The sequence below is a fragment of the Notolepis coatsorum genome (genome assembly GCF_963971535.1).
Source record: "Notolepis coatsorum genome assembly, chromosome: 5".
NCBI classification, from domain to species: domain Eukaryota; kingdom Metazoa; phylum Chordata; class Actinopteri; order Aulopiformes; family Paralepididae; genus Notolepis; species Notolepis coatsorum.
The window spans coordinates 123,953,924-123,967,008 of record NC_140169.1 but is presented as its reverse complement, the minus strand read 5'-3'; the positions used below and the strand labels follow the sequence as shown (position 1 = coordinate 123,967,008).

The 13,085-nt window shown below is 41.0% G+C and overlaps 1 protein-coding gene across 1 annotated transcript in view; it reads left to right on the top strand.

The window, feature by feature from the left end:
• Positions 1-12,877, top strand: part of nt5dc1 (5'-nucleotidase domain containing 1) — a 119,014-nt gene extending 106,137 nt beyond the window's left edge. The window contains exons 11-12 of the mRNA XM_084315244.1: positions 6,425-6,593; positions 11,391-12,877. Of these exons, the coding sequence (XP_084171370.1) occupies positions 6,425-6,593; positions 11,391-11,503 (282 nt within the window). The 3' untranslated portion in view covers positions 11,504-12,877. The remainder of the gene's footprint in view (positions 1-6,424; positions 6,594-11,390) is intronic.
• Positions 12,878-13,085: the final 208 nt, after the last annotated feature.

The window sequence follows — 13,085 nt, the reverse complement described above, 5'->3', positions numbered from 1 at the left end:
GAAGTGGGAGACCGTGATGATCGTGGAGGAAATGGAGGGAGAGGGCGTCCCGAAGAGCGACGCGGCGAAGTCCAACGAAGCCCAAGTGGAGCCGCTGGAGAAGAAGGGAAAGTTTGAGGCAAGTTCACAGGAGCAGCTGTTTCCGTTTAATGCGCTTGCTGCCCCCCCCCCCCCCCCCCCCCCCCCCGGCCTCTACGAGCCTCTCCCCCACCACCCCCCCTCCCCCTGGCCTCTATGAGCCTCTCCCCCACCCCACCCTCCCTGGTCTCAACGAGCCACCACTCCCCCCACCCCTTGGCCCAGTGCCACCATGTACTCTGTGTGTGTGTGTGTGTGTGTGTGTGTGTGTGTGTGTGTGTGTGTGTGTGTGTGTGTGTGTGTGTGTGTGTGTGTGTGTGTGTGTGTGTGTGTGTGTGTGTGTGTGTGTGTGTGTGTGTGTGTGTGTGTGTGTGTGTGTGTGTGTGTGTGTGTGTGTGTGTGTGTGTGTGTGTGTGTGTGTGTGTGTGTGCGCCACTGTATGTGTCCACATTCATCTGAATATCCATTTGCACTCGAGTGTGTTTGTGTGTGCGATAGCTCCCAGAAGGCATTAGGGAAGGATTTTTGCCAATTGACCTATCTCAAGCCCTGCCCCGGTTTGTCCAAGGGAAGCAACAGTTGTGATTGGAGGATCAAGAAAAGAGGGCAGGTTGAGATGGGTCATTTACAGTCTGGTAAGTATTCTGTGGTTGGTTCATATCATCACAGTTTCACTTCCCATGGAGAACCTGTAAAATCAAGTGTGTTGAGACTGGTTTATGTTGGAGGCGCAGTGAAAGCTAACCATGCAGGAAACCTGTGTGACATTTCATGGCACCTGACTTGACTAATAGTGAGGAAGGAAACAAGGAAGAAATTCCTCCCAACAAGGATGTAATATCATCCAGTTCTGATGCCCACACTGACATCTCCACTGAGTGGCCCTCCTGCAGCGATATTATCAGGTGCAGGATGTCATGCTTCAGACAGAGAGAAAAGAGTGAATGAATGAATGAATGAATGAAAACTTTATTTAACAGATTGCAGAATGGGTACAATACAGTACGGCTCAATACACACAATTGTTAAGGGGATGCAGACCAGAGAAAGACGTTTGTCTTGTTTACATCAGGGTCCCCCATTTTCAATTCATAGTGACATTTATGACATACACAACATACATGACATCATGACATTTATGGCATAGGGACATACAGGTATATAGTACTGTTACATTTGTGACATATACGATATGCTGTATATGATGGTACTGTTACCTATAGATCCTGACAGAGAGTATATACATATGATGGGGAGGAGACTGTACATTAGCGGTGGCCAGTTTCGAATTGCAGCCTCCCGTAGGTGCTCTTTAAGAGCGGTTTTAAATGTGGGTAGGGATTCACATTCTTTTACAGCTTTGGGTAGGGCGTTCCACATTGATGTGGCATAATTGCGAAACGTGTTTAGTCCCTTGTTTGAGCCGAATCTGGGTTTAACATGATTTGTTGAGCTCCCTCTGGTGTTGTGGTCGTGGTATTCACTGACCTTTGGGAAGTATTTTGACATGTACATGGGTACCTTAGTCGTATAGTGTATCTTGTAGACCAGGCCCATTGCAAGTTGCTGTACTCTGTCGTCTACTCTAAGCCATCCTGGGTAGTCAAAGTGGGCAGCGGTGAGGTGGGTTCTAGGAGTAAGGTCAAGTAGTAGTCTGACCAGTTTGTTTTGTGATGTTTGTAATCTTGTTTTTAGCGCCTTTGAGGTGCTTTGGTACCATGAGGTGCAAGCATAGTCGTAGTACCCTTGAATGAGTGCTTCTGCCAGAGTCTTCAGGGTATTCTTGTTTACCAGATAGGAGATCCGGTACAAGAATCTAGTTTGTTGGTTGACTTTTTTTTATTACATTGGATGCCATTTTGTCACAGGAAAGATTTGCCTCTAGGATGGAACCTAGGTATGTAATTTCATCTTTCCTTGTGACAATATTGTCACCCACTGTAACTAAGAAGTTGTCGGTCTTGCTGAGTTTGTTATTTGATCCGAAGAGAATGGACTCTGTTTTACCCAGGTGTAATGATAGTTTGTTATCAGCGAGCCAGGTGCCGAGTTCTGAGCTGAGGGTTTTTTCAACCTGTAACTTGTTCTTGTCAGAGACCAGCAGGGCTGAGTCGTCCGCGAACAAGAACAAGTTGCAGTCACAAGCTGACGACATGTCATTTGCATAAATTAGGAACAGTAGCGGTCCTAGTATGCTTCCTTGTGGAACACCACAAGAGACGACTCAGACAATCTGTTGTCAGGACAGATCAGACCATTTATTTTATTTTATTTATTTATTTATTAATTTAAGGAGTAGGTAGTCCAACCTTTACTAAGGTTATTATAATTTACTAAAACTAAGTGTGAAAAATATTTTAGTTTTCCAGATAGTTTCAGGTATGAGAGACGTGAAAGAGTGTAGAGAGTTATGAAAGTGTTATGAAAGTAGAGCACGAGCCACCAAGTATGAGAACACAACGCTACCAAGAAGGACTGAGTCATATTACACTTGTCCCTCTCCATGTCAGTGTCATGGCTTTAAATCTTCTCTTAATATATTAAAAACCTAACATGAATAAAACTTTGAGGGATAGTCAGATCGAGGAATTGACAGGTGATTTTAAGGGTCCCCACGTTTATCTGGTTTCCGTTATCCGGTAATTATCTTTTATTTTATTTTCTGGAAAAGTCTGTTGAAGTCTGACTATTTAAGTGTGCCAAACTGGCCACGTGGTTTGCTTGATCCCTGTCTCCAGTGTTCCAGCAGCATTTATTTGTAACAGAAACCCTGTGCTGTCAGGTTAAAAACATCCAATGTATTATTCTAACCTAAAAACATGGGTGACGTTTCAGTCCATCAACCTTCATCAGACCTTCATCGGACCCAGCCTTCAAGCCTTCTTTTCACACATAACTTTATACCACAATATGGATACTCTATGGATTCTTCCGTGTGGACTTGGACAGTGTTGTCCACACTGAACCTAGCGAAGACGGTATAAGTGTGTGCGTTCAGACTGAATGCCGTGATGCTGTGTTCCCGAGCTGGATATAGATGGAGACGCAGCATGGATAGAATAGATGGATAGAAAGTACTATCAAATTGACATGCATAACTCACGATGATTAGTTAAGACAAGCTTTCTCTAGGCTTTTGAAAATGTAGGCCAGACCTTGCTGGCAACGGGGCAGACGATAGGAGAGGAACCTCCACGCGAGCCTTTTTTTGCGTCTTCTCACTTTGCATATTACTTTAACACTTTGGGTGCCATGGGTTAAATTCATTATATACCATAGGTTGCCGGCTCTATTTGTCTATGGAGAAGTACCCCTTATTTGCATGGCTATAACTTTTTAAATTCTATTGCTACATTGCCATTATTAGGGCCCATTCAAAGTCCTATATGTATTGTTCATTGTGTAGCAACGTTAAACTTTTTCATTCACATATTCATAGTAAAGTATGGTCTAATGTATAAGTATGTTTTCATCTCTTTCTGCAGCTTTCTCCAGAACGTGATATATAGCCCCAAATGCATTATATTGATGATGAAATACAGTTTGATGGCAATCGGGGCGATATAAAAAATTTCAATTGGACGTACTTCTAGAATGATCTACGTATGATCTGATGATGACCGGATGGGCGGGGGATCGTTTATAATTCCGTGGGCAGCGTTATATCATTCATCTAGTGTGGGTGATATGTTCATCATAACAGTTTATATGGAATACGATCAAAAATAACGCTGAATCTTACCGTATCCTCCTCGCGCCGTTGGGCGATGAGCGTGGAACAGTCATTTACCTATTATGGTATGTAGAAATATCGGGTCCATTTCCAGCTTGTATAATAGTATATATGTCCAAATCATGTTGTTTATCGAGTTATTGGCAATCGATCGCTATGTATTGTGTCGAGATCGAGTCCCGAGAGCCAAACAGAGTGCCCGGAAGTAATACGGCCGACCAGCACAACCTCCATAGCACTTCCTGTTTGACGATTGCGCCGATCGGCCACCAGATGGCGCTCCTGAACCGCCAGAGAGCTCAGTGGGTCCTCCTGGTGGATCTCAGGCCAGCGGATGGGAAATATGAATCCGATCGCAGATTTTTGAAATATTGATATAAGGACACTGTACAGCGTCCTCCGGCAACTTGAGCATGGCCGGGAATGACGCTGTAAAGCGTTTCCCGGCAGTCAAAGTGTTAATTAGACATAAAACATGTAGCCTATTATTATTATTATTATTATTATTATTATTATTATTATTATTATTATTATTATTATTATTATTATTATTATTATTATTATTATTATTATTATTATTATTATTATTATTATTATTTATTATTATATCATGTGGTCAGCCTTTGTTCCATTAATGCGACGAAACTGATAGTTAGATGAAGCAATATTCCATGGGTCGGTAGTTTTAGCATTTTCTCATGTTGCATGTTATTTGAATTAGACTTAAAATGTGTAGCCTATTATTATTATTATTCATATTATATAATGTGCGCGGGTTGGTGGTGCGCCCTATTCCGTTATGCCGGAATGTCCCTTACACACAGAAGCAGAGACAAAATCAAATCAAATGTATTTGTAGAGCCCGAAATCACATGGAATTGTCCCCATGGGCTTTACAGGTCAAGAAGAAACATCACAATAGATCCAGAACAAAAAACACCATAAAATCCAAATATGCATCACTCCCAGACTTTCCCCAATGAAGATGAGGGACGACTCACTAAAACCCAGCAATATCACCACAGGCGGCGTGGAGGAGAGAAACCTCAGATGGGCCGTTCAAAGGGGATCTCCCAACAGGATGTCGGTGATAATATAGTGTTGCTATGGATGATGGATGGATGGAGAATAGAACAAGCAAATAATTGGTATGTATATGTATATATACATGTAATGAAACACATATACATACATACATGGTAGCAATAGTATCTAAAGTACATAAGATTTTCTTTTTTATTAAAATAAAATGGAGCTAATAACAAAAAAGCATAGGAATACGAGCGCTGGTATGAAAATAAGATGAATGCTCAAAGTCGAGGCTCGGAGCTCAACGTCACATTCCCCAGGGGGCGGGAGAACCCCTCGGATCCTGTTGAAGTAGAGCGGCCTGGTTAGACGCCGGTCAACTGAGGACGACTTAGAGCAGATCCACCTCGCCTGTGGCGCTCAGATGCAGTTTGAGGTAGAACAGCTGATGCAGTCGACATCCGTTGGCCACATCAAGGACGGCGCAGGGAAGATCACACCACCTTGACAGACCTGTATATCAACACACTATCACTCGAGACCTCCACTCACAGGGAGACATGGCAGACATGGGAGCAATAAATACATGTAATATAAGCATATATATATGCATACATAGTAGCAATAGTAAGGTATATAATAAATAACCAACCCGGCAATGTTACTATACCTGAAGATGGCAAAATTGGTATCTTATCTTCTTGTCTGACTCTGGAGAAGATAGTTGGCGCATGTCCCATAACGTTGGCCCTGGTTGTGGTGAATGAGGCCAGAGGTTTGAGCCCCTCCTCCTCCAGAGCCTCCTGGCATTCAAATGATTTTCATCCTTTTTCTTTTGTCCTTCTCTTCTTTTTGTCTTCTTCTTTCTTCTCAGTTCCATTCCCTGTAATATTTAATTTCAGAAAATGTCAGTAGAAATATGATGCTTTTTAGTGATAACTTTGGCAGTTATCAATGCCATTATATCTATGTATTTATTATAGTTAAGTGAAAAAGTATGAATGCCATTTAATACTCTTTCCTTTTCTATTGTACATTTTGAAATAATATGTTGTTTATTATTTGCAAACCTCTGCATTGGTCTGGTCTGGTGCATAGCTTATCACATCCCACTTCCTGTTTTGAAGGTGCTCTCTGCTTCTCAGCACTTTCCTTATCTATAAAAGATACCAACATAGCTGACAGCCGAGGCTGTCTCTTGGAAGAAGTGGTTATTTATATTTCTGAGAATTAACCACAGGGCTTAGATCCTTGAGGGCTGTGGCGTCCTTGACGAAGACGGACAGGAGCACTTGGATTGGTCCCCTGGCGCGGCTCACGTTGCGCCTGTCTGCTCCCGGCTGCCCTTGGGGGGGAAGGACGACGGGATGGGTTAATCGCAGATACGAATTGCATGCATGCATCGCATGTGTGCCAATTGATGACCTCGGAGCAGGTCCTAAATTATTATTATTATATTATTGAAGTCTGTTGGAAGTTTCCCCATAATCACCTTTTCGGAGTTTCACTCTGTTGACCGAGATCAGCGGTGAACGATTATTTTTCACATTTACACCGTTTTTGTTTTTCAACTTGTTGTTTCAGGACCGGGGTATGAAGGCACCCTCTGCCGCGTCAGATCAGTGGGGATCCTACTTTGTTGATGTTCACAAGAGCGGCGGAGGGGATGAGGAGAGGCAGAAACTCACCTGGTGCGGCCACTGCATCCACAAATACAGCACTATGGCCATCCCCAGTGTGGAGCACATAGCAGGCATGGAGGAGACTACTTTTTTATTATTATTATTATTATTATTATTATTATTATTATTATTATTATTATTATTATTATTATTATTATTATTATTATTATTATTATTATTATTATTAAGTCATGTTTCTTTTAGACTTGAGGTTTCTTCCTCTTGCAATGGTTTAGATTGGCAGACCTGTGGTCAGTTTCCAGAGGAAAGAGGGGAAATATTTGAGCGAGGTAACCACTCCCAGATAGCTGATCGTACTTTAAAGGGACATTTCAGATTTTTTGACATATAAGCCCCTATTTCTTACCTACGAATTATGTTGATCTGTAGAATCCCTCCTTAGCACGATCCATGCCGTTCGTCATACTGGCTCTGGATAGTTAACAAACCAATACATAGTCAATGGGGTCACACTCCTGTCCGTACAAGCTGCCTGAGGCTCACTGACATGTACTCCACAGTGCACACAAAGTAGATTTCAGTGAGCTTGACCCCATTGACTTTATTGGTTTGTGGCTAACTAAGGGGAGCTGTTATGAGGAACAGCATGGGTTGTGCTGAGGAAGGACTCTACCGATCAACAACATCATTGGTAGGTAAGTAAGAGATGGGGCTAGGGTTTGACAATTCAGAACTAGGGTCACATAACTTCACTCATATCCCAAAACCCAAATAAGTTTAGCACACATTAATTTAGTTATTGAGAGCTCCTGAGTCCTTCATTGATGTCATTGGTGGACACAGATTCCTTGTGTTGTGTTAATTAAAACTCAAATAACTGATGATAAAAGATACCAGTGTGGTGACCCACATGTAAGAGACATCCACTAAGGTGGGCTTGTGCCTATAAGAGCGAGGGTTTATGGGAAAGGTGAAATACCACTTTAGTTTTGTTGTTATTGTAAATGCTATGTGTGAAGATAAGTAAAATACCTCGACTCGAAATACGTCTCTGGCTCGCTATTTTCTTATCGCCACACCAGTTTAATAATTTCATTGAGCTGTAGACAACATAACACAAGGATTCAATGTCCTCCGATGGCATCCCTAATAATCTCAGTAAGTGTGAATAACTAATGTTCAGCCTGGCTGGGGCTAGCCATGGTCTAGCATGGTATGGTAGGGTTGGGTTTGTGTTTGATTGATTGATTGATTGAAAACTTTATTAACAGATTGCAGAATGGGTACAATACAGTACAGCTCAATACACACAATTGTTAAGGGGATGCAGACCAGAGAAAGACTTTCGTCTTGTTTACATCAGGGTCCCCCATTTGAATGTCCATTGAATGTCTTGTAAAGTGTCTGGTTGCTAAGCAACCTTTCAAAATCCACACCACCAACAAGCTACACATTATGATAGTCCCAGCCGGCTTTGGCCAGATCCGGCCAGGTTGTGAAAGGTGGCTGTCTCAGCCAGGGTCCAGCCAAGTTCTAAAGACAATGGAGACGCTCACTGTGCGCCAGATAGGCCACAGCACGGCTAAATCCTGGCTAGTGGAGACAGGGCAGTTTCTGTTAACTGTTTTGGGATATGTGTGAGGTTATGTGCATAATATATCAACATTGTTTATTGGTGAAGTGTCTCTTTAAATTATCTTCAGACAGTGTAGGCCTTCTGTAATCAAAGGATGACTAGATGCCATTGGGTATTTAGCAATGCAGTCCTCATGGACTTGGCATTAAATACAAATTTGCAGTGGTTGTAATTAGAACTGGGCAATGTGAAAGAAATTAATATCACGATAATCATCTGGAATGTTTACCGATATTGATACATATCACGATATGTGAACGGTACACAAAATCACAACTCGAATAACATCCCCTCAAATATTGAAGATAAATCTTGAGTTAATATGTGGATTGCTATCATTCATTTAGATGACAGAATTGTGCGCAACGGTATCGTAATTTAATGGCAATACAATGCTGATATGATGAGAATAATATTGAATTATTGCCCAGCCCTAGTTGTAATAGCTCGGTGGTGGCATTTGCAGTAGTAACCACAGCACAGCTCAAATGTATTGAATAGTCTCTTAACTGGGTGCGTGGTTTCAAGTTTCAAGTTTCTTTAATAGTTGTCATAGTAAAATACAGAATATTTTTCCATGAAATGCTTTTTTCTGTATGGGCTCCTGAGAGTGTGCTAGATAAAATAGATAAAAAGTATAAAATAGACAAAGTCAAGAGTACGTAAACAAAGTGTTCAATCAATATACATACAGTATATACAATATACTGTACAGAGTAAAAAAAAAAAGAGTAACAATGAGGTACAATGCAGCAATGGGATCAGGTACACTTAGGGTAAGGTGCAATGAGGTATGAGTTGTAGTGCAAATCTCGTCTTGATTATCCTCCAGTGTGTCTTTAATGCAGTGGGCAGCAGACAGACTAGTACAAACGGATACATTTCAGCACACAGCCTTCATAATAATCTCTGCAGTGGTCTGCTCTAGGGGGCCTGCGCATGTACAGACAACATGTTCTCATCAGAAAAGGTACAATGGGTATGTAATGACCACGGCAAATAACGTAAAGGATTTAAAAAATATATATATTATGTTTTTTGGTCGATTTGTATTGGTTTTTACTACCGGGCAGTCCGGTAGAGAGAGAGATAGAGGAAGAATGGGAGACAGAGCAGGGGAAGAAATTCGGCAAAGAACGCCGGGTCCGAAAATCGAACCCAGGTCGGCCGTGCCGCAACACTCACTCACACCCAGGATTTACGTGTTTTTGTAGCGACGCATATATTTTGTACGTATCAATCAGCCTATTTGGTTTTTGCAAATGTTAACGTTGTGCACTGACTATTAACACTTTGGGCCACCGCTTTAAGAGATAGGGATGCATGGCGGTGTTTGCAGGGCTATATCTATATTCTATATTATAGCTATGGATACAATACTATGGCTCATTTGACATCAACATATCCATCGTTCAACATGTGAAAAAGAATACATTTTTCATAAAAGAAATTTCATGTATACGTTCGCGTGTTATACCGTGGTGAATATTGTATAGTTTCAGAGTGATCCTGGCTAATTCCTGAAAACGGCGCTATGGAGCAATACGTGAATTTTGCTAAAAACGCTGGCGTTGCTCGCCTGGACACGCTATTATTTCCAATTCAAAGGTATATAATAGGTAGGTATTATGTTTCATCATGAATGCATGAAGGGGGGGGGTGTTTTTTGATGCTTTGATCGTCAGCAACGGCATACGTTTTGGAGTATGTTACATATGATCGTTGCGATCGATGTGAAATCATGGTTGGATCAAAGTAGGCTTGATGTCATATAGTCCTTACCTTTACTAGGAGGTATCCCAAAAAGAATATTCCAATTGTTTGATCGCGATTTCCAGTATTGGTGTCCATTGGGTCCCGACATAATCCGGCACAACACATGCATCGAGGGGCATTGGACGCGTTTCAATGTGATCGGGTGAACCGCTAGACTTGCCTGAACCAAAATGTCTGCGCCCGGAGGGGTTTAGATTAGGGCTGTCAGTTTATCGCGTTAATTAGATTAATTAATTACACAGCAAATTATCGCATTATGAAAATTAACGCAAAGTTTATTTAAAAAAAAAGTTGTATCTACATCTATGGATCTCAGGGAATGTATTCCCAGTGTCAGAAATACTGTGTCTGTTACTATGCTTGAGTAAATTGTGATGAGAATATCAATTAAATTATTTTTTTTATCTTTGACAGTGAATAACACCATGCTAAAATTGACCAGACCTGAAAAATCTAAGCAAATGAATAAAGGGAAGATGATTAAACAAGGTTTTGTAGATACAGCACTGAATTCTGCCATCCGGACACATGCAATTTGAAATATGATTATAGAATAATAGAATATCAGGCCTAAAATGGTTATGCGATTAATTACATTAATTAATTAGTTACATATCGCCTGACAGCACTAGTTTAGATGTAACACACGGTGTGCAATAAGGTTTCAAAGGGTGGGCAATACTGCCACCTAGCAGGATGTGGCCGGTATTGCACTCTAGCGATCTCAGAATGATTTCCTATGGTAACACCGAGGTCTGTGAGCCGGAAATGAATAAAAAAATCTAATAAAAGAAATAACGATTAAACCCCAACTATACTCTGGTATGGCGCTCAACCGCTGGCCAGTTAACCTGACTATCCTCGGGTCTGGCGCTGAAAGTGTTAATGACAACCATGGTCAAAGAGCTGTGCCCGATATAACATTTTCAGAAAACAGCTTACATTGTTATAATATTGAATAATATACTGTATGTACTTATTTGTAATACGTACACATTGTACATTGCCGAGACACTATGTAAATATATTATTTATGGCTATAACATGACGTACATTATGTTGCTTTTTCATGTGGTCGATTAGTACTTTATTTACACCTTTTAAGCGAGAAGATAATATAAGATATTCCTTTATTGATCCCCTTGGGGAAATCCAGGCATCATATCAGCATGGGGGAGGGGAGGTACAGGTAGAAGACATGATACAGGTCATATAATTATAGTACAGTGGAGAAGTACAAATTAAAATAGGCAGTGTAAACAATATAACAATATAATTAACTCTGGACAAAAGTAGGCAGTGTAAAAAAGTCAAGGTGCAAGATGAGGGTATGTATGCCCTCTCATTTATATTTGCCCTACAATAAGTATAGTTACAATGTATATATATATAATCTAATAACTACTATCTAATCTAATATATATAATTTTTTAAATGGGCTGGTACAGGACGTGTTGGGTTGATCTTACTGATTAAACTCTCTTTCTCTCTGTAGATCTCCCCCTGGACTACAAGTTCCCCAGGTTTTCTCCCAACAAGCCGTGCACCACTGGCTACTACCCCAGGCCCCCAGATTCTCTGCTGAAGGGGGGCCAGAGTCTGTCATAAAAGAAAACAAAAAGTCCTTCCTTAACCTCTGCCTCAGGAGAGGAGTGTGCCTCCATTATGCCTGTCGTTTCCCAACCTGAACCATCCCATCCGTGGAGCACAGGAACCACATACTTCCCATCCAGAGGAACCATGTGAATGTAAACCACAGTAACTCTCTGTAATCCACCCACATTTGAACGTTGTTTTGTGGTTTATTGTACTGTACATGTGGAAATTATGACTTGCCAAAAGTATGTGTGTGTGTGTGTGTGTGTGTGCGTGCGTGCGTGTGTGTGTGTGTGCGTGTTGGCATAAAGATAAAGATGTAGTGTTCTTATTGTTTTACGTGGTGCCCTCTCTTTTGTACTACTGGTAACAACCTTATGTTTCCAAGTTGAATTTAAAACCATAATTGTGCAACACAAGTTTTCTTGTTTATAGAGTACTTTTGAGTCAAGAGTACTGGAGAACAATTCCCTATAAATTGTATATTTTACTGTCTCCCAATCTCTAAAGTTAATTACCTCAAGAATGTGATGTAACTGGAGCTCCACTATCACATCAGTGGTTGCCCCCCCCCCCCCCCCCCCCTTGTTGAAGAATTCTTTAAAAGAAAAAAGAAACACTCCCTTCATGTCCAGTGCAAATGGTATTTGTGTCTCGGTATTTGTAAACATGTGTATTACTACACTGTTATTGTGTATTATCAGGGTCTTAAGTTTTACTGTGGATTTTTTTGGCAGTGAATTGAATATGCTGTTCACTGTCTCCCCCCCCCCCCCCCCCCTGTGTCAAGCTTGTGGATGCGTTATTAAGGACGTTGTTAATTTCACAGTCTGGTCCTTAGCGTTGGCTGTGTCAACGCAACTACTGTATATAAATTAATTCTGACCCTTTGAATAACGTTAATAATTATGAATGGCAACGACTATGCTACGTGTTCTCTTATTCTTTTTTGGTAAAATGTGCTCTTTGAGTGATTGTGTATGTGGAATACATAAGCTTCATTATGCAGTACCAGTCTGAGATACACTTTAACCGACTTCAGAATGGTCATGTAGTTGGTGTGCATAGAGAAGTTGTGCCATAGTATTAAGAGGATCGGTGTCTTAATGGGAACTATTAGTATTTTGACAGTAAAGTAGTGTATATAGCGGGTCATCCCTCGGTCATCCAAAGTGTATTATTATTTTTGCTGTATCTGTGTGCGGGTGTTAAAATGCATTTACAGCTTTGGTGATTGTTCTCCTCAATCAATCTGGATTTTTTTTGTCATGCACATTTGCCTTATGTTCAATTCATTAGTGGTCTTAAGTTGTTCAAAACACGGAGAGTTATATTCTGTGTTCAAGCGTTGAAGTCATTGAAATAAAATGTTATACAATTTTGTTACATATTGTATCTTCCTTTTTGATTTTCTAGTATCAGTGAAGTAAGTTCAAACCAATTGACCCCCCCCCCCCCTTGTGATGGCTTGTCATCACCATCATGACAAACTTAGTAGGTTAGAGAGAGTAGGTTAGTGACCGTTTGAGTTTTCTACCTGGATGGTGTGTGTGTGGGCGGCCACTTAATTCATTAGGTCTCCTTTAAGTAACTT